Source organism: Cygnus olor, chromosome 8 (assembly GCF_009769625.2).
Source record: "Cygnus olor isolate bCygOlo1 chromosome 8, bCygOlo1.pri.v2, whole genome shotgun sequence".
Classification (NCBI taxonomy): domain Eukaryota; kingdom Metazoa; phylum Chordata; class Aves; order Anseriformes; family Anatidae; genus Cygnus; species Cygnus olor.
Window position 1 is genome coordinate 5,920,175 of NC_049176.1, and position 21,384 is coordinate 5,941,558.

General features: G+C 37.6%; 1 protein-coding gene across 4 annotated transcripts in view; it reads right to left on the minus strand.

Moving 5' to 3' along the window:
• The window catches only part of CAMSAP2 (calmodulin regulated spectrin associated protein family member 2), an 81,072-nt gene that overhangs the window by 49,237 nt on the left and 10,451 nt on the right, over positions 1-21,384 (minus strand). For all 4 annotated transcript variants that reach the window (XM_040566189.1, XM_040566191.1, XM_040566190.1 and 1 more), the window contains exon 2: positions 19,819-20,078. In XM_040566189.1, the coding sequence (XP_040422123.1) occupies positions 19,819-20,078 (260 nt within the window). The remainder of the gene's footprint in view (positions 1-19,818; positions 20,079-21,384) is intronic.

Genomic DNA, 21,384 nt, shown 5'->3' on the forward strand with positions numbered 1-21,384 from the left:
ATTATGTCTGGTCATTCCAGCATGCTGTCTTTAAAAAGAGGAAAACTAGCTCCAATTTTTGTATGAAAACATATGAAACCTTCCTGCATTTGCATATGAACATTCCTTACTAATTCTTTATTAACCATAAAAAAGGCAGAGAAATACAGTCATCATACCCATTATTGTAATGGCAATTACATTAAGAATAGGAATTATTTGTCCTTTTCCTGAAGGGTTAATAGCAACATCACATTTATTAACCATAACATAGCACGATAAGACATGAGAGGGAAATTGACCTTGTCATACATTTTCCTTTAAAATAACAGCTAAGGTCAAAAGAAATTTCCCAGTCTCCTACTTGAGTGAATTCTACCAGCAGCATTAAAGAAATTAAAACAGACACAGGAAATTACACTGATCATAAGAAACCTGTTCCCCTATAGCTGTTCTTGTCGTAAAGCCTTGTAGGTGACAAGCTGCTGACTAATAGCATTACTAAATCAGACAGCTGACCAACATTTTTTCATCTAGCGATTAAAGGATTGTGATAGACCAGCTGTAACAGTGGCTGCTAAGCATGGAAATGGTCCACAGCGATGCTATAACATAAGTTGGAAAGGTGCACAGTGTTGCTTTGATAAATGTATTCAAAAGCCTTTCCACTTGTTTGGTTAATCCAGACTAAACACCAAGCTTCCTTATGACTGATCTTGAACATCTTCAAACAGGCTATGATACAGGCTTCTGTTGTCAAGAATCTCTTCGCTTTGAAGTTAATCTGGAATTTAAGGCATGTCCTAGTAAGGTGATAGAATGTCCTTCTATCAGCTTTTCACAAAAATGGGAAGTTCACTGGAATAGTAACTGACACTTTTCCCTTTAGAAATTATTTTGGTGAAGGCATGGAAAATAATTATAATACCATCTTCCCTAAGCACATTCTCTTTCCAAGAAGCCTTTTTAAAAATCAAAAGGATAATTAGTTTGTGCCCCCCCCCATAGAAAACACCAGAATGTTTTTTTCCCCAAAGGTGAAGGACACGACAGGAGCCCACTAAGAAATGCTGTGAGTACCTCTTAGTTAATTGGTAACCAAGATAAAAAAGATGCCTGGTCTCACGCCACACGGGTATCTGATTGTAAGCTACACTTTTTAAGACATGAAAATGAATTGGAAAAGTGTCTCCCCTCCACCTCCCTTTGGTAATGAAATAATTGCCAGTTCATGTGTCTACTTAAAGATTAAAACAATAAAACACACGATCATGTTCTCATTCCTCGTTCCTTTTTGGTTTATAATGTTATTCCAGGAGGTGTTGAGTAATTAGTACTTCTCAAAATGGTAAAGCAAGCTGCTGCAATAACATTCACATTGGAGTAAACAACTATTTTCTTTGGCAAAATACCGCTCCTCCTTTTCTCCCCAACCAAGGCAAGCTGAGTAAGAGGCTGGGATGATAAATGAAACTAAACCAGACAAAACAGCTGAGGACAAGAACAGAATACAGAAACATGACAAATCTTAACTCCTACCCTTTTATTTGCAAAATATCACTTTTCAATGACTTAAGATGGCGATCACTGGAATGCATGTAGGCATTTGCTGCTCCTCCAACACCAGTGGTAAATACCAACGGCATTATTCGAAACCTCTGCTACAAGCACAAGAGATGTCAGTGCATGCTGCCCAGAAACCACACAGGCCCTTGGCATAATGACAAAGTCTTTGCTTCAGCAAAATGAATGATCCTGTGCTTCAGCAAAACAAATGATCCCCAATCTCAGCTATTAAATCACACTGTTAATCACAGAATCATAGAAAGGTTTGGGTTGGAAGGGACCTTATAGCCCAACCAGTTCCAACCCCCCTGCCATGGGCAGGGACACCTCCCACCAGACCAGGTTGCTCACAGCCCCATCCAGCCTGGCCTTGAACACCTCCAGGGATGGGGCATCCACAGCTCCTCTGGGCAGCCTGTGCCAGTGCCTCACCACCCTCTGAGTGAAGAATTTCCTCCTAACTTCTAATCTAAATCTACCTTTTTTAGTTTAAAACCATGCCCCCTTGTCCTATCTGCCCATGCCTTCTTGTGCTGGGGGGAACTGTGAAGAGGAGTGGAGAAGGGAGGATTCTGGAAAGCCAAGAATTTTTAACTATTCTTCAATAGATTCAGAAAATAACAGCCATAATTAAGCATCATGTCCCACCAGCAGTGCCACGTGCTGCAATAGTTAGATCTTCTGCACTAGGCCTGCACTGATACGTACAAGTGTTGTGTGTTTAAAAGGGTGCAAATCCATGCCAGAGTCAGGCAGCTTGATTAGCTGCACTGTTTTGTCAAGGCGATGGGGTACAGTCACAGAACAAGATCTTTGCTGGGCATATTTGGCATCAGAACATTTGGGGGAACTGAATACAGTTTTGCTTGAAAGGTGGTGTGAACAATAAGGACCGCAGAGGAATGACATCAGGGCAGGCCAAAAACTCCGGAGAGGTACTGCTACAAGAACCCCACTAATGTATATTTTTTAAAATGGGACTAAATAAAGCAACATAGAAATCGCTGTTCACTGAATTGTCCAACTCTGACTGCCTTATTGCACTTTGTGTTTTAAATGTTTGTTTTCTTTTTCACACCTCCTTCTCACTAAAATTATAAACCAAGAGACATCTGTTCTTTCTTTACAAACATCCCAACTCTGTAATCCCATAATCCCTAAATGGGAAAGGGTGATTATTGGAAGCTTGTCTGAACTGCTCGTGAGATACATTACTAAATGTATTAGCAAACACAAGTCAGCAGCTTGTATGTGCCATCAGAATAAAAGGCAGTAAGTGTAACTTATGTTACCCGAGAACCCAAAGGAAAACATTATCAAACCTAAAAATCTGTCTGTCAGCATGGACAGGCCAATCCATTTCAAAAAAAAAAAAAAAAAAAGAAAATCAGTATTGCAGTAGCACAAGATGGCATGGACACCATTAGAAAAACTGGTATATAATTCTTTAAAGAAGAAATATCACAGCACATTTAGTCACAGGTAACAGGCAATATACATTACAGTGTCTGTACAGTCTACCTGATAATCCAAAACAGTAAATAATTCTGCTAAAGAAAATTAATGCTGTACACACTATAGATGCATGAACACTTAGCATACTCAAGCACTACTCAAAAAACAAAATTCTCTGAAAGTCCCTGATGCTCTAAACAAATATTTTCATCTGGAAGCCTCAGTTACAAAGTAAATAGTAGATTTAATATTAATCTTTCCTGTATGGGGACCTGCTATTCTCATGAAAGTGACTTAGGGAGTATAAGTTGGGACCCTCACCTGTTACTGTTTTAGTTACAGTGATGCTGCTAGTACAATGAAAGAAAGTCCTGAAGATACTTCACTGCCAGATTTTCAAAGAGAATCAATTTGCTTTTTCTGTAGGTCTTGTACTTTGATTGAAAAGTAAGATAGAAAAAAAAAAAAAAAGCTTTTTGCTCCCTCTCACATATATAGCACACGGTAATCCAACACTTCTCAAAGAAAGGTATTTCCCTGAGCTGTGCACCACAGAATTCATTTTCACCTTGTCTCTTCCCAAAGCTAACCTTTAACACTTTACTACTGAATTCCACGTGGACTTAGTGCAATACTAGTAACTGGCATCAGTGCAAATATCACTTTAATGCATGGCTAGAAAAGCATTATCAAAAAAAAACCACAAAACAATTATCAAAATCTATAACTTCCTGTAACATATTCTGATTTCCTGTTTTAAACTAAAATACATTATTCTGCCCCAGAAACTACGACAATAAGGTAAGTAATACTGTCACGCCTAACAATTTGCAGTGTATTATTTTAATCTGCAAAGTACCATCTACACAGATGCCACTGCAAGGACAGAGGAGGAGAGGTGGGAGTTATACTGCAGAAGAAAATCATTTATCATCCTTCTGTAAAAGATATTCCTGGCAATAGGCATTATCACAACATGCCTACACACAGATCTTGAGGTCTCTACTTTATTGGGGTTGGCACAGAGAGATGATACCTTTTAGATGATACAACTGAAGAACTTTCAGGAAGGATCTCCAAGCACTCAGCTCTGGTTATCTTTTGGTAACAAAATAGAAGGAAGTAGAAAGAAGTTAAGTTGCTTGATGATAACAAAGCTTTGTGAATTGATGCACTGTGTTCTTTGGGCTCAGCAGTAACTTCACTTCCCCTTACCCTCCTACCCAGCCCTCATTCCAAGTCTCCTGGAAGATCCAGTTGCCATCCTGAGCACTCTAATCTCTCCCATTTTTCTTCAAACCTGCATCCTGAGGGCCTTCCTGAACAATTCTCAATATGTGCTGGCTGACCAGGAAGGAAGCTCATCAGAATCCACAGCTATTTGGATCGCACTTCCATCTTTCCTTTGTCAAATGAGTAAATTTGTCTCTCTCTTCTCTAGTCCAACAGCTATCTCCAATATACTTGTAAAAACTTGAACAAGAAAGAATTTGTAAAATAAATAACGAGGAGAAGACAGATAAAGGCCATGCAATAAATGGAACAACAGTCAGAAACAAAGTATTATTTGACTAGAGTTAAATTTGCAAATTCAGATCGTATTTTAAATTCTTTTGAAAGAAGGGCTGGGAAAGATACTGAAGCAATACCAAGAAAAATATCAGCAACGTCTGTCTTCAGGAAAACTTGAAGATAAATGTAGTCAGTGATCATACTGGAAGAATGGTCTTATTCTAGATGAAATAAGTAGCAGATAAAATCTAGAAGACTACAGTTTGGATAAGACAACAAAAGGGACAATACAGTCAAATAATAATATTTTAAAATACTAGGAAATCAGTCTTGCATGATTTGAACTTGAATTTATTCATACAGATACTAGTTAAGTGTTATCTAAAAATAATTATGAACGAAGACCTTCATAAAGGAAAAAAGCGATGTATCTGGCAAGAAAAACAGACATTTTTCACCACAGAGAGTGTAGTAACATTTTAGATTACAATACGGGCAGTCCTTTGTGCTGCTGTCCAAACTCTCAGCCTTATAAAGATGGCTAGTTGCTCATTTCATTGATGACTGAAGATACTTACTACATTTAAGGATAAGAAATAATGGTGTACTGAGAAACTTCTCAACCCTAACATGATCACCTGTGAGATCAAATTAAATGATGGCCTGATGAGAAGGACTTCTAGTTGAGCCATCCTGAAAGAGATTTCATATTTTCCAAGAAAGCTGCAAATGCAAAAGAGAGCACCAGCAATTCTGTAGGTAGTCCTCCTTAAGTACGCTCCGTGTTAAGCTGGTGAAAATTGTTAGTCACAATGATGTTGAAATTTTATAACTGAATGCTGTTCATAAAGACGAAGGGGTTGACAGGAGATATGCATATTTAAATTCAGACATGAAAGCACCTATCTTCTCCAATCTTTCTCAAAAGCAAAAACATGCTTTTCGTATAAATATTTTTCCAATATGCATCATTAAGTTTATTTACCAATTTAGGGACACATTAATCATGATTTCTCAATGGAGTTCAGATGCATAAAGTGATGCCTAAGATAGCTGGTTTAATAGAAGATTAATCATTATCCTCCTAAAAGCATATAGCATCACTCTACTGTAAGTTCAGCAGATCATGTATTTATTCATCCCATTCATATCGGCTGCTCAATGCTTTATTTCCCATCATCAATTTGTTGCACAAGCTACTGCTTCCAAGGTCACAAAAGGCAACCCTTTCTGAACTTGCTTGCACTGCCATCTGAAGTTAGTAGCTCAGTTGGGAACAACATGCAACACTGACACTTTAAATTGAATAATTGTTAGAATGGATAGTCCCAAAGTTTTATTTTCTTCCGAGAGTTCCAGTTTCATGGAAGCAGTGATTTAAACAAATAATGCAATATGAAAGATAGCTTATATATCTGAACTGTGGTCTGGCTCTTCAGAGACTAGTACCTTTAAGTCTTTTCTGCCTTCTAAAAGGCATATTATTGACACCCTCTGGACTACCTGCAAGTCTGCCGATTTCATGCATAACCTACATCTTCATCTCAGAGACTAAAGCAAACAAATGAACAAAAAAATGTATCAAAAAATTACAAAACAATTTAAAGAGGATCTCTTTGTACATATCGTGCTAGTCTTTCAGTAACACTAAGAACACTGGGGACATTCCAAATGACTAGAAGCAATGAAACAATGGATCATTATTATTATAATTTTTTTAGAGTCAGCAGACAATACTGATAATTATAAGAATCCATGTTCTTCTTCCCATCCCATGCAAAACAATTTCAGAGTCACAAAGCAGCTTGGTATATTAAAAAAAAAGATTGAAATACTAATTAAAAAAATGAACCTATGCAACATAAGCCACTTTTAAAAAACTCATTTATAAATGTAGCTGAGAAGTACAAGGCATCTGACTTCATACTAATACATCCTGATTAAATAGAATTTTTTATTCTAGATACATTAAGTGGAGTTATAATCTGGTCAGCTAAGCTTAAAATGGAACTCTAAGCCCCAAATCGTCACTGAATATGTGAATTCTCTGAGAAACACCACAGGGATGAGCTATCTTACCATTTCTTACTATTTATCTTTATTAATGGCCTGGAAGAAAAACTCTTCACTGATCAGGTTTGAAGAAAATGCAAGATTTGTGGGAAAGGTGACTACGGAAGAGAATGGATCAGAGGAGTAAAGCAATCAATTCTCAAATTTGGAGGGTATGGAGGCGGCTGAGAAGAGAATCAAATAAACCACAGTGAAATGGAAGGGCCCACTTCAGATTAAAAAAAAAGCTACATTTATCATAAGGTTGGTATCTTTTCTAATAAAATAAAGGTTTAAAATTGCTTGAGGAAAAGAACCTTAAGCTTAAGGAATTGACACTACAGCCACATGTATGATAAGAACATAATTGTGTTTAAGTCATTAAGACATCAGATCTTGTTAGAACAAGCAAGGCTGCATTATCCTTCTCCCTCCCCCATAATCAGTACAAGCCAATAATACCAAGCCACATGTAGCCTGTTACATAAATTCTCAGTCTCCCTATGTTCTGGGAAAACCAAATTATCCCTCCATACCTACAGGCTTATGGGTATTATAATTACTATTTTTTTTTCAGAAGTACATTGTACTTGAGCAGGATTGGGATTTTTTCCCCCCCTAAAGCTCTGACCTGGAAAATTAAGAATTTTCTAGCATATGCATATTGAGACTTAAAGAAAATACAATTCATAATTCTAACTAAAAATTAGGGTGAAAAACAACAACAACAAAAAAACAAAATCACTGGGGATTACCTGGGGGACACCATAACACCTTAGAATACACCCAAGTTGTTTATTTGACTGATGCAGTTATTGTCTACTGCCCTAAACCTGACGGCAAGTTCAGTAAGTAAACTGACCAGGACTTTCAGCACCAGGGATTTCCTCTCTAGCAGTCCTTTACTAGTCTCTGTACATCTCTCTTCTTCAACTCCCTCATTATTATAGCATTTTACTTCCCCCAAACTACCCTATAAGTTTTCTCTGTATTTCTTCCTGTTGCAGAAGATAAAGCTAAAGTCAAGAGTTTGAACAATCTTGTTCTCTGCAAGAACCTATCTGTTAGGCATACTGCCCTATAGGGAAGTCAGCAACACAGAAGTTATGAAGCTCCCTGACAGAATGATAGACAATTACCCTAAATTAGTCTTCCTATAGGCAGACACTTTTTTTTTAACCTCATATACACAAACATGTCTTTACATAGAACTTCTAAATAGCAGATTTGGTTTTGCCTTTTTTTTGGGGGGGGGTTGGGGGTAGGAGGTGAGGCACAGGGAAAAGAGAAGAGTAAAAGCTCTTTAAAACTGAACTGAATTTTCTTTCCATCAACGTATTGTCAATTTAATCGTTTCCCTTTTATCAATTAAGATGTAACCCCACACAGTCATTTCACGTTCAACTTTTTTTTTTTTTCTCTTTTCACTCAGCATTATGTTGAGTCTCCTTCTCTGGAGATATTCAAGGCCCGTCTGGTTGCCTACCTGGGCAATCTGCTCTAGGAAACCTGCGCTGGCAGGGGTTTGGACCAGATGATCTCTTGAGGTCCCTTCTAACCCCTATAATTCTGTGATTAAAGGTATCAGTGTAATAAAACTCTTAAAAGCAAGTAGAGGTCCTTACCTAAGCTGGCTACCTTCATAAACCAATACCCCAGAAACATAGCGCCTGGGTTTACAGAACTATTGCTATGTAATAGAAAAGGAAGCTTTAAAAAATGTTTATCACCCTCATAGCATGTCCTTGAAAAATCAAACACGGGCCATTTTCTACCAAAAGCACGAGGCAGTAATATGTGGTATATTCAGCTTCAAAACAATAAAAGTGTCCAAAGTCACCTTTTGCTTCATTACAGGGGGCAGAACACTGAAGTAGCTGGTCAGCAGAAAGGATCTGAGGTTAGAGCATATAACCAGCTGAACATGAGCATGCAATGTTGTGCTGTCACCTGCACATCAGCTGCCACTTGCATATGTGTGACTTGCATACTTGAGTCTGCAAAATGCACCAGAAGCTGCTGTGCCCTACAAGCCTCGACGAGGTCCCAGTTAGAATCCTGGGTCCAGTTTTTGCACAAGATATCAAGAAGGATTAGGATCAAATAGAGGACACTTTGAATGAAGTTCAGGTGTGGGAAATAAAGTGCAAGAAAGACGTTATCTGCCCACAGAAAAGAGTCTGCTACAGAAAGGAAGGGAATGAACTGTTCTCCGTGTTCACAGAGACATGGCACAAAATAAGAGGCTGATACAGGAACAGAAAAGACTTAAGTAGGATAAAGTAAAGGCAACAATAAGGACAATGGAACCATCGCAACAAATTCCCTGGGAAGGCTCCGAAGTGTTTATTATTTAGCCTGGTTTCAGAGGTAGCCAGACACCTCCTAGGAATGGCACATGGAACTTGAGACAGAGAGAGCATCTCATGACTGCCTTCTTGCTCTGATCTGTATCTTACCTCCTCATCACCACTAGCTCATCCGCTCCTGGCAATTATTCATGAAATGTTGAGACCCTGTGGTAAGGCTCTCCTGACTGCTGATGCAGCAAAATAATTTTATGGAAGAAAAAAGACCTCACAGCTGCCCCCAGACCTCACAGCTTAATTCATAAATCACAGGTCAGCAGGCCAACGTCAGTAAAAATGGGGCTATGGTTCTAAACGACCTGTAAGCGAGCCTCAAAACAAATGATGTTGATAATACAGATTGCATTTTCTAGCTGTTTTTAACAGCATTTAATTTGTATCTACTATAGTAGTAGGTTAGTTGCCCAAATGCCACTATCCGGATTACTTCAAAAGATATCTTCAAAAGATATTAGTACCCTTTAGTAACAGATACCTCAAATCTATTTTAAGAAACATAAGTTTATGTATGAGATTTCCTAGTATATATCTTACAGTCATATCCTATAAAACTGAGTATTCCAAATGAAAAATTAGTGTGATCCACCCTTACATGCTCACCCAATATCTGTGTGTTTGGTCTCCTATTCTTGTAAGTTTTCATCTTTTAAAATTTTAAAATTTAAAATTTTCAATCATTTTTCACCTGACACTTCTTTTTATTAAACCAAGCAGTTTAAAAATGCAATACATACTTCACATTGTATAGACATGTCATTTAATAAATACTGACTTGGAGGTGTTCTAAACTGTGTTCCAAACACATCCAGCTTAAAGCTTATGAAGAGCTTTTGCCACTTCAACTTCTGAGAGATGCCATCAATCTTGACAGACTGTTGTAGATCTCCAGCTAGTAGAGATGACGTATGATCCGGATACATGATTATATAAATTGTGATAAAAATAGCTTTTTCCACTGCCTAAAAATGATCAAGTTGTAGCATCTCTTTCTGAAACATGTTTTGCTTCTCATCCACTGGTCTTAGATTCATGTTTGGGAAGCCAGAGAGATATCTTCTGCTGGGACATACCCTTCCTGATGGACTCCTGGTGGATAGCATAAAGCTGAAAATCTTCCACGTTTATAGTAGATGGTCACTTTGTTGAAGAGCACTATTGCAGTTAGCTTGTAATTTAAATAGTTTAACAAGTTACTAGATAGTGTTTCATTAAAACTCTTACATTGCTTTATTTACATAGGAGAAATTTATTAGATTTTACTTTGGGTAACTTGGAAATACATTCTGCAAAGTAATAAAATTTACTATTAGTCCATAGAAAACTTATAAAAACCTACCATTTCATATAAAAGACTCAAGTGTACTGATATTTACTGAATTTCACTAAGTGCTGAACAAAAAGACTAGACATACCATGAACACCTTACAGCATTTTGTCCATTCAATTTCAGAGGAAAAAAAAAGTCCCAGAAATTTGTTAAATTCCAAAGAGACTGTAAGAACAAAGATTTTCATGTTATGATACATCTATTGTGATGACAGAGTGTGCTCTTGGCTGGTAAGTGAGGGCAGACTGCCAGGTTCATGTGTGCAGATTAACAAATGTAGATTAGCAGCATTCTTTTGTAGCGCATCGCAGCAGCTGCTGCATTACGGCGAGTACAAACTGTATTCCTTCAGCATTCAGTGCTGTTTTGTCCCCTCGTTGCCTGTGTGCGTACTCCACAGAGCTGGTAGTGAAGTTCTCCTTATGTTTACATGACAGACCCATACCTCCTGCTGAACGCAGCTCACTATTTTCCATAATAGGAAGAAAGCACTGCTCTTAACCAAGTCACTGCCTACTACAAACATGCAGGATCTTTAGCTTTCCCCTATCCGTCAGAAGAATATTAGGAAAGATTTCTCTTCATGTGATATAAACAGACCAATGAAAGAAAGATCTTCCAGGTAGTCTGTAAAACAATTCATAGATTCTTCTTTCAAAAGCAGCTTAGTTACTGTAACTCCAAACGCATATTTAACCAAGCAATTAAGACCATTCCTAAATATTTAAATAAACTTTTCACGTATTTAAAGAGATACAAAGAAAGTTCACAGCAACGAACTGGCTGCCAAAAGCTGAACCGCACTACTTAAGCAGTAATGTTAAAAGTGGGAGAAGATGATCTTAAACTGTTTAACAAAACTGTATTTCTTTCAAGATTAATGAAAATACTTCCTGACCAGTTTAGAAAGCATTTTCTATATGTTATCTGCCATCCTTCACAGGCTTTAGTTCTTAGTATTTTTCTTTCATAATCTGTCCCTCCGTTTAACTGTTTTCCCTTGTGTGGCTCCAGGATTGCTGTGTTTTTGTTGCTGTTGTTGTTTTAAGCCCTTCCTACTCTTCCCCTTTTTTGCGTGAGGTTAACAGCAGTGTGAGAAGGAACACAAAACAAAAATACAATCAGAAGCTTTTTGGTTCAAAACTTTAGTGAACCTAAGGCAGAGGAACACCAAGTATTTTTTCAGCCCCAACAACATTTCGCTTCCTAATTAGCAAGGAAGTGAACAAGACAGACAACCAAAAATGATGCACTACTGTATCTTCTCAAAAAAGTCATGAGACTTCAGAAAGTATTAGCTTCTCTCAGGTATGCTTTCACTTTATTTCCTGTCATCATTCTAACGATAGTGGTTTGGTTTATTTAGTGTTTATTTAGTATTACGTATCAATTGAAAGAAGATATTCTGCAATATTCTCTCCTCATTTTGGAGAGAGAGGAAATACGATGCCCATAATTTCACATCAAAACAAGCACAAAGTACTTTGTTGTTATTCCTGAACATTGCCTATTACATTCCTCTGGCAAAGAGAGCTCTAAGGCCAGCTCTGTACAGATCAGGGAGTTTACGGTGGTTCTGAGAATGTGCTTTCAATGCAACACAAGCATCACGACCTATTCAACACGACCTGCACAACTGAAATGAATCTCACAAGAGCTGTTAAAGAGCAATCAGATTGTGTTATTTTACAGGCAAGAATTTTTATCAGTGCAAACCTGAAATTGCAGATACGTTGCTGGAACCCTGAGTAAAGCCACAATCCTACACAGATGTTTGTACTGAAATTCAGGATGCAAAAGGGGAAAAAAATGACAAGTGTGAAAATTAAAGCTAAAGAAACATAGAAGACTTCAGTTTTCTTTTGTTGGGGCAGTTGTGAATATGAAAAGTTTGTTTGTTATTAACGCATTAGAACCCTTGGAAAGGATCAGCAAAAGTACTCCTACTTTGTACTCTTTAGAGACAACTTTAACATCAGTAGCTCTGCTACCTGCTGTATTAGTTGGTGCACAAGTTGAGTACACAGCATTCCATGGAAACCTTAATGATGCTGCAGAAGGCTTTGCGGTTACCTAAGTCTTCCACAAATTTCTGATATCGATACCTACATGACTGGAGTTCATTCCTACCCATACTTGCCTACAGCCTTTGTTAAACAGATTTCCAAATTGATGCTCTATGAATAAATGTCTATTTTCTCCCATAAGAGATTTCTAATAATTAATTGTCTTTTGCTACAATTTTTTTCAGCTATTTGTAGGCTAAGATGTGTATGGATAAAAGTAAGCTTAGAACAACTCAGATATATAATTTTAGTTCAGCTGCAGTTTCTTTTGACTACAGCCCATACTAATCACCAACAGTGCTAAAGAATGCATTAACACCAAATAATCAAATATACAATTCAGTTTCAGAAAAGGAACAGACCGAGATTAAATACATTCTTCAGTCCCAGAAAATTCATTAAATAAAACAAATCCCAGTGACCCGCACTGGTAACCTGCACTGGTTTTGTGCACACAGAGTTCTAGACAAAGGTACCCTAGAAACAAACCCCAGTCCCTGCTACTATTTACATGAAACTGAAAAAAAAAATTTTCCATAAGAAACATTTAAAAACCAAGCAGCAGTATGAGATGGCAGAACAAAATCCCAAGCCTATAAATTAACATAAACTGCATGGAATACACTGGGACCCTACCAGCTCTGAGCAGAACAAACTTTGAGAAGTGTAACAGTTACCACAACCAAAGTACAAACTGACACCTTGTGCCCCAGGGGTCTGGGATCCACGCTGCCTGTGGGACACTGATTTACTACCTTCGACAGATGTGTGTGCAATACTAACCAAAGGGAGATGGTGTATCTGATACAACATAAAAATACTGGATCGCTCTTCTTAAGCAAATGAGAACCGGACAAGGGACTTGTGAGAAGAGTCTACGGCAGAAATAGAGGAAAAATATGGAACACCTAAGGAGTACCTTACCCCAGCCTTTTGTGTGGTGTATTAGTCTCTGAAAGGTCTAAACCTAAGAAAATAATTCTAAATTCAGGTTGTGCCAAAACTACTTTTGTTTACTATTGTAATCTTTTGTGAAGCATACTGCCATGCAAGATGCTTAAGTATCACAAGTCAGTTAATATTAGATTCTGCTGTTTTAACTAAGATAATATCTAATGGCTCAAGTCGAGTAATTGCACGCTTTTCTTATGTGCCCTCAACTAACAAGTAATTCGCAATAGCACAGGAATGGAAACTTGTTACATCACGCCCAAAACCAGACAACAAATTCTTCAAGGCAGAAGCCACATGCAATTTCTTTATTCTGTGAAGTGTGAGTACACTTTTTGTTGCCTTACAGAGTTAAAGGAATTCAGCAACATGCAGAGGCTGCAACGTGTAGCTGCAAGCTAACAGGTGAGCTGCTGGAGTCCTTCGTCAAGGATAAATATTCCTCTGATGAGAAGGAATGTCATTTCAAATGAATGCACTCTTAGATCAAAAATCTGGATTAGAGGATGAGTTAACTACTTATCGTCTGCTGTCTTATCCAGGAAAAGATGCAGATTCTAGCTATGGGTACAAAATGGCATCATCAATCCCCCTTCCTTCCCCAGACATTTCAGAGGCCACAACTAACTTTACAATTACTAGCAGACAACAGAAGAGCTGAACTGGTGCACAGGTCCCAGGAACTGCCTCTACTCCCTTCTCAGATTTGCTTCACATCAGCTCTGCTCCTGTGAAACGAGTACCCCTTGGCAGGTGGGCAACTGTAGGTGTGATCCTAGAGCAAGCACATCTTCCAGTTTTGCTTCTTCTGAAAAAAGCAGAATTTGTGATGTGATCATTCCACAATGCAAGCCAGTAACTGGGAGAGACATGGAAATTCGCATTAAAAGAACACTCCTGATCACAACTGAAAATCTAATACAGACATCTAATCATACATCAGCTGTAGACCAGGTTCACAAATCTCTACAAAGAAAATCATTGCCAGACTTCCTCACAGGAGGCATTTTCAAGGAGGAAAGTAATCTGCAGCTGAATTGATAAACAATTTGGATGATAGTACACTACTGGCTGACAAACTGGAAGTATACAGAGAATTTAGGTGTTTTCTGATTAATTAGAGCATTTTTCAAAAATGATTATACATTTAAGATCACTGTTCATCTGGCTGATGTTTTTTTTGCAGCAGTATTTTTCCAAATAGGAGTTCAGGTTTATGCACAACTTATGCTTTTTGACTGCTTTATGCTTAGTTTTTTTTTTATTGTTGTTGTTGGTTTGTTTTTTTAAGTATTTTTCACTACTGAGACAATTATATAAAGAAAAAAATGTTATAATAGCCTATTTGCCTGGAGATAGTGTTTATATATGACATATTCACTAATCTCTTTCTAGTCACTAAATTTTAAGAAATAGGTATTTTACATATTTAAATCAAGTGAACACGTTCCATTTTCCTGCCCTCATTATCGTATATTGATAGATTTTTGGTGCAAGCTTGGCAGTAGTCTATAATATTCCTATATCTGTTCATGCTCTTTCCCCCTCACCCCTTAATACACACTGGTTTTAAACAGGTACTTAAGATTTCACAATATTATTCCTCAAGCTTGAAATTTAGTTAGACTTGGCCCTGCCATGTTAGGGACAGAAACTGGGCAGCACAGAAGTCCACAGCTTGGGTAATTACGCAGCTTCAGCTTCCCTGCAGGGCATCAGGCAGTTTCCCTGCAGAGTACCAGGCAGCAGAGAATTAAGATGCTGATTCTTTATTCCTTCCCCCAAATGGCTGAAATGTGTTACAGGGACTTAGGGGAGGGAAAACATTTTTAATTCCTCACTGAATCTATCTATTCTTCCCTCCACTTGAAGAAAATTGACAGAGACCACTAGCATATGGATACAAAATGGTCAGAATGATTAAATATCAAAATTCTTGTAAAAGGATTGGGCTTGTCATAAATATACTATTCAGTTAGTACACAATTATTGGTAAAATGCTGAAAATCGTCTCAAAGTCTCCTCTAGTTCATCCTATATGAATATATATATATATATATATATAAAATTATATATAAATTAACACGGAAAAAATCAACTTGGAAATATAAAAGTTAAGCTTGACTTGAACTCTGATCCTATGCATGTTTATCTGGAAGCAAAAATTATTGCATAACTACCAGAACCGTGCTGAATTCTGAATTCTTAAGCTATTTCTTATTTCTAATTTCTATAGCCTGTCAAAATCTCCATATGGAAGTGCCTGCTTAAGGCTTTTTTTTTGTGTGTTAATGCATTGGAACTTGCCAATTGAAATAAGTAGCCTTGCTCATGTTTTTGCAACTCACTTTTCATCAACCTCTTAAGTATCACAATTATTTTTTCACTACTGAAGTGTAGATTTCAGAAGCAAAAATACTCTGGTTCTTGGTTGATCATTGTGTCAATTTCAGCTCTGGTCTATTTTTGCAATGCTCAAAGTCTAACATGTCAGAACCAAGACTCCATGAGTTCCAAACTGGAGAGCAATAACGTGGTATTTCGTTCTTTTGCTCCCCTGCCAAAAAATAAAAGCAACAGGAGGATCCTATCAAATAATAAAATTTAACAAAAGCAAACATAGTATTAAGTTTTAATGGCTTGCAATACATGGAGAACAGAAATAGAGGTACCACTGAAGAGATATATAATATCATGTCAAGATGCAGTCTCTCAGAAACAGTTTCAATCACAAGTTTTTAAATCAGAACAAGCCTAAAAAATAACCTAGCTTTCAGTTTTACTACAAAAACAATACAAGATGTGAACAAACCAAACATGAGAAACCAAAACAAAACTGACCCCACACAGACTTCCCCACCCTACACAGGGGAGTCTGTAACAGAAACCTTTTCTCCTGTTATTGTCTGTTAATTTTGTGTCTTTCCCAATTCATTCCCATGTAGGAAACTAGTTTATGTATGCACATACATACATGTATTTACATGCATACATACACACATACACACACAAAAACTTGCAGTTTCCCCAGTTAGACACCAATGCAGTAATGACTAACAAGGGAACTAGCATCTATCCTGACCCAAATGTATAAAGAACAAACACACATCCACTTCAGGCTTTTCAGTTTTCATTACGTTAGGTGCTCCCTAGCGAAAGGTTCAGTTACAGCTGTCTAAGAAACTGAGAAGGCCAACATTTGACATCACTGTTTTAAGTATTCTAGTCATACATGAAGCAAACCAAGAATTAATCACTGCAGCCATCCCTTTACTACAAACATGTACACAGTACAAGCAATTCCAAGTCTGCTGACTGCAGCTACACACACAGAGCATAAATCAAACAAACCATTCTGTACTCATATCTCTTTTCCTATTTTCCTAAGGTAACTCACCCTTTTTCTGCTATAGAAATGCAATACATCTAAGCAGAAAACACTTAATATCCTCTAATAAACACCATCTTTTCCTTTTTTGTGGGGAAGACGGGATAACAAAGGTAAGAACTACCATACAGCTTTCCAGTAAATTACTCAGAATTAGACTGAGCACAGGTTTAACACAATCTGGCTTAACAGAGGAATGCGTGAGTTAATTACACATGCAATTTTTCCTGTTCTACATAATTGAAAAATCATTCCATGCTCTAAAACAGGATATATAGCTTACATAGTAAGAGTTGGAGGAACGGAGACATATGGAACACTAGGAAAAGGTACTGGAAGATGTCAAAGGGATAATTTTAAGACTCTGGCAATAGTACAACCACCAGATTTGATGTCCTCTGCCAACTCTACTGAGTAATAAAGAAAAAGGTTGAGACTTCCCAATTAAGACACAGTGCTGCTGCTAGGAATTTGCTTAGGGACTTCAGCATGGCATGACAAATTAAAACCCCTGGGCTACGAATATTAGGATCAAGACTCCAGTTTTCACAGCCATTTCTCTGATAGCAACTGTGTCAGACTTGGCTGTCCTTCTGCCCAAGACAGTTGGGCTTTCTGGTGTTCCCTGTCACATTGCCTTGGCCCAGCTGTTGCACAGCTGCTCATGAAACAGCCCAACAGCATTGGTTCACTCACCTGATTCACTGACCAGAGGGCTGGAGCACCTCCCCTACAAAGAGAGGCTGAGAGAGCTGTGGTTGTTAGCCCAGAGAAGAGAAGGCTCTGGGGAGACCTTACAGCAGCCTTCCAGTACCTAAAGGGGGCTGCAGGAAAGCTGGGGAGGGACTCTTTGTCAGGGGGTGGAGTGATAGGACAAGGAGTAATGGCTTTAAATTAAAACGGGAGATTTAGATTAGATATAAGGAAGAAATTCTTCACAATGAAAGTGGTGAGGCACTGGCACAGGCTGCCCAGAGGAGCTGTGGATGCCCCATCCCTGGAAGTGTTCAAGGCCAGGTTGGACGGGGCTGTGAGCAACCTGGTCTGGTGGGAGGTGTCCCTGCCCATGGCAGGGGGGTTGGAATTAGATGGGTTTTAAGGTCCCTTCCAACCCAAACCATTCTGTGATTGTAGGATCTGTTGCTGGTACTGAGGCAGGGACAAGTGACCCAGAGTAGAAATCTTGGATGTCAGCTGTTACAACATTCACGCGTGAATAAATATCTGCTGGACCACACCTAAACAATACAGGGAAGAGCCTCAGATTTCCTCAAGCACTGGAGAAATACAAGTTGCTTAAAACACACTTCAGTAGCAATCATTAATTACTGAATTAAAGATTGGCATACTGGAGAATACAGACATACCTCAACTGACAGCTCTGAAAACAGATACCTCGTACAACTGCTCTAGAAAGGGATCAAATTAAAAAGCCACGCTCAAAAACGCAAGTCAGCAACCTTATCTTCATTCAGGGACATGAATGGAAGTTACATAAAAACCTGATCAGTCAGGAAGTTTGTTTCTTATTCTTTTAAAAGTTTTTAATTCTATGAACATTTTAAACCAACACCTCATGACTGTTGCAAACATCCTGCAAATTTTATATCACTTCAGGACACCTCATTTGATATCTGCACCTTCTTTAACCGAAACGCCGCTTGTTCTTTGCTGAACTCTCCTTTATAAAAGGGTATCGACCTCAAAAAATAGACTGGTAAGATCTCAAGTTAACTGCATTCAATGATCACAGCTAAAACATACAGAAACTGTGTCTTGACTTGTTTTATTATACTACTGTTGAAATATTGGCATTTTCAGATCTTGAGCACTCTCTGAGCAGGAAAGAATTTTCAATCAAAAAATAAAACCAAAGCCAATGTTCAGAGTTTAATCTTGGTATCACAGACTGACTACTACCACCTCTAAAAAACAAAACAAAACAAACAAACAAAAGAAGTGCAAACTATTAGGTCTAGTACTTCCTGGCAATACTGCATCGAAGAAAACATTAATTACTAATCAGTAGCTTTAATTTCACACCAATAAAGCCTCTGCAACTTATGAAGCAGTAACAATTGATGAAATGAGAGGCTGCTTTTAGTCATACTCTGCCAAATGCTGGTTAGCGTTCTTACATCTCAGTAAACACACACTCCCAATGAGCTGAGCATAAAAATACTGCTATATTAATTTTTCCTCCATTTCAGCAGCAGCTACAAATTGCTGACCATAAAAACCAGAGGACTTCAAGAGGACAGAGTGTAGTAGGAACAGTAATTCTACTGAAATCATAATAAAAATTGTAAGTGACTTCAAATGAACAAACTTGAGTAAAGTTCTGCGTTAGAATGGAAGTTGTCACCTCAATTCCAGTAGTCTCATACTGTTGTTTTCTTATTTTCTGTATCAAACATTAAATACACAGGAAGGTGAAAACAGTTTTAAATACCTCACTTTGAAGATTATTCTATCATAGTGCCAGTTTACATACAACTTAGAGGAAAGGAATTGGCCATATGTAGCTGTTTTAAGGACTTATTTTTTCCTTCATCTCCAATCAAGGAGGAGAATCCATGGCTTAGGAGATTAGTAATAGAATCATTTATCTGTTAAACCTATGTTTTAAGCAATTGGAGAAAGCAAAAGCATATTAAGTCTTCACAAAAGAATATATCATGGTTAGGTTTTACAGTAATTTAATATGTAACTAGTGACTACCAAACGTTATTAGGTTGAATAGCCTGCATGATCTAAACTTTTTTTTTTTCTCCTTTTCCATCCTTACAAAGATCTCTGGTTAAAAACACACCTTAATTTTCAAACCACCTTTCAAACAGAAATTTTCACTGGCAGTCAATGCTGTAAAACAGAAGTGAAAGTGATCGTACTGCCACTACTATGTTTAAAAATGCAACACTTGCACTAAGTAGAATGATAGCTGTTTTCAATCATTAATACTAAGGTAATACATTTGTACTGACAGCTATGAGGAGATGGAAAAACAAAAAACAACTATAAGCCTCCCAGTAATGAAATGCATTTGAAAAAAAAATACTGTAACAAAATGATGTATGTTAAAAAGAAATAGGTATGCAATTTTTGGAAGTATACAGAAGAAACATAATAAACATGTAAACTTTAAACACTCACCATCTGAATGGGTTTTTTGTGAAGATCTCGTTCAGTCACCAATTTTTCTTGGTCCGTGACATAAAGGCCTTTTTGTGCCAGAGCTTGTATAACTGCATCATGACCTAGAAGTGGTTTTGCAGCATCACTCTTGAGAATAAGGCTCCCAGCACGACAGTAGAGTTCTGCAGACAGCAGCAAGTTAACAACAGGTGGTTTAATGTGCTCCTGGTCATATTGGTCTGTGTAAAATGGTTCTCGCAGTTCTTCTGGAACATTTTCTACCAAAAAAAAAAAAAGAATAAAACATCTGTCAGTATTAGAAAGGATAGGTATAGCACTAGTTCTTGTTTGGTTTGTTTTTAAGCATATGGACTCCAAATTATGTCACAGAAAGTACCTTCAAGGGAAGGCCAGAACCTTTACTCAGTAACTTTGCATACAAAGGTAACAGTTAAACAATATATAGAAACTTAAGGAAAAATTCAGAGAGTTCCACTCTGCAAATGCCACACACCAGAAGGCCAACCTGTGGTTCACATCATCATTAATTTCAGATTTTCTGGTTTTTCCAAATACATGCTCAAACATCCTAATTTCCTTCAGCACGATATTATATAGGTCAGACATTTAAAGACAAAACAATGTCCATTCAAACACAAAAAAACCTGTCTCTGTTACCATAATAAAATGGAAATGGAACATTTGAGCAAAGATTAATTCCTGAGGCAAAAAGGGAAACTTCCACTCAGCAGCCTTCTAGGTTTTATATATGCGTATTGTGCTGCTTATGTCAAAGGTTATGCATCACAGAATGACAATCCAGCAGTTAAGCATAAATAAATGAATGTTTTAATGAAATTAAAATGAAAAAAAAAACAATGAAAATTATAGGTATCCTTCTGACAAAATACTAAAGTGTTATTTGCCTATTTGTTAGTGCTTCTCTTTTAATAGTACTTTTTTCTTTTAAAATGAACTAGCTTAGCACAAACAGAAAGCTATGCAAAATTCTGTCAAGTTTATACTGCAATTTTAACCCCAAAATTGGCAGTCCAAGATGATCTGTAACAGTTTTTCCAAATACTTTATACAGCATAACAGGGAGTATACTTCTTGTTGTCTACCACAAATGCAATAGTTATAAATTAATTCAATATGATATTAAATCAAGTAAAATAAATCACCAGTGATGGGGAAAATAACTTGGACATCATTTCAGACTTCACGTTTCTAGAGATACGCACTGCAAGATGCTCCACATCCCCCTGTAAGAATTTCACTCCACATTGTTTTAAAATTACTTATGCCAAGAGCCTTTATGACAGAAAGAGCATGTGATTCCTTCCCTGAACCCAAGTGGAAAAGCCTATTTAATTGCTGCAAGGAAAAAAGCGTGTAGGAAAACAGTGATGCAACTCCAGGTTTCTGTCCAATTCCTATCCCCTCCGCCTTCAGCTGGCTAAATGGCTACACAGACAAGATTTGAAGCAGAGGGTGGAGTAAACAGCCCGATACGGGTGGAGCAGGAGAGACAGAGAAAAACCCACAGAACATGCCATCACAAGATAATAACAGATTATCTTC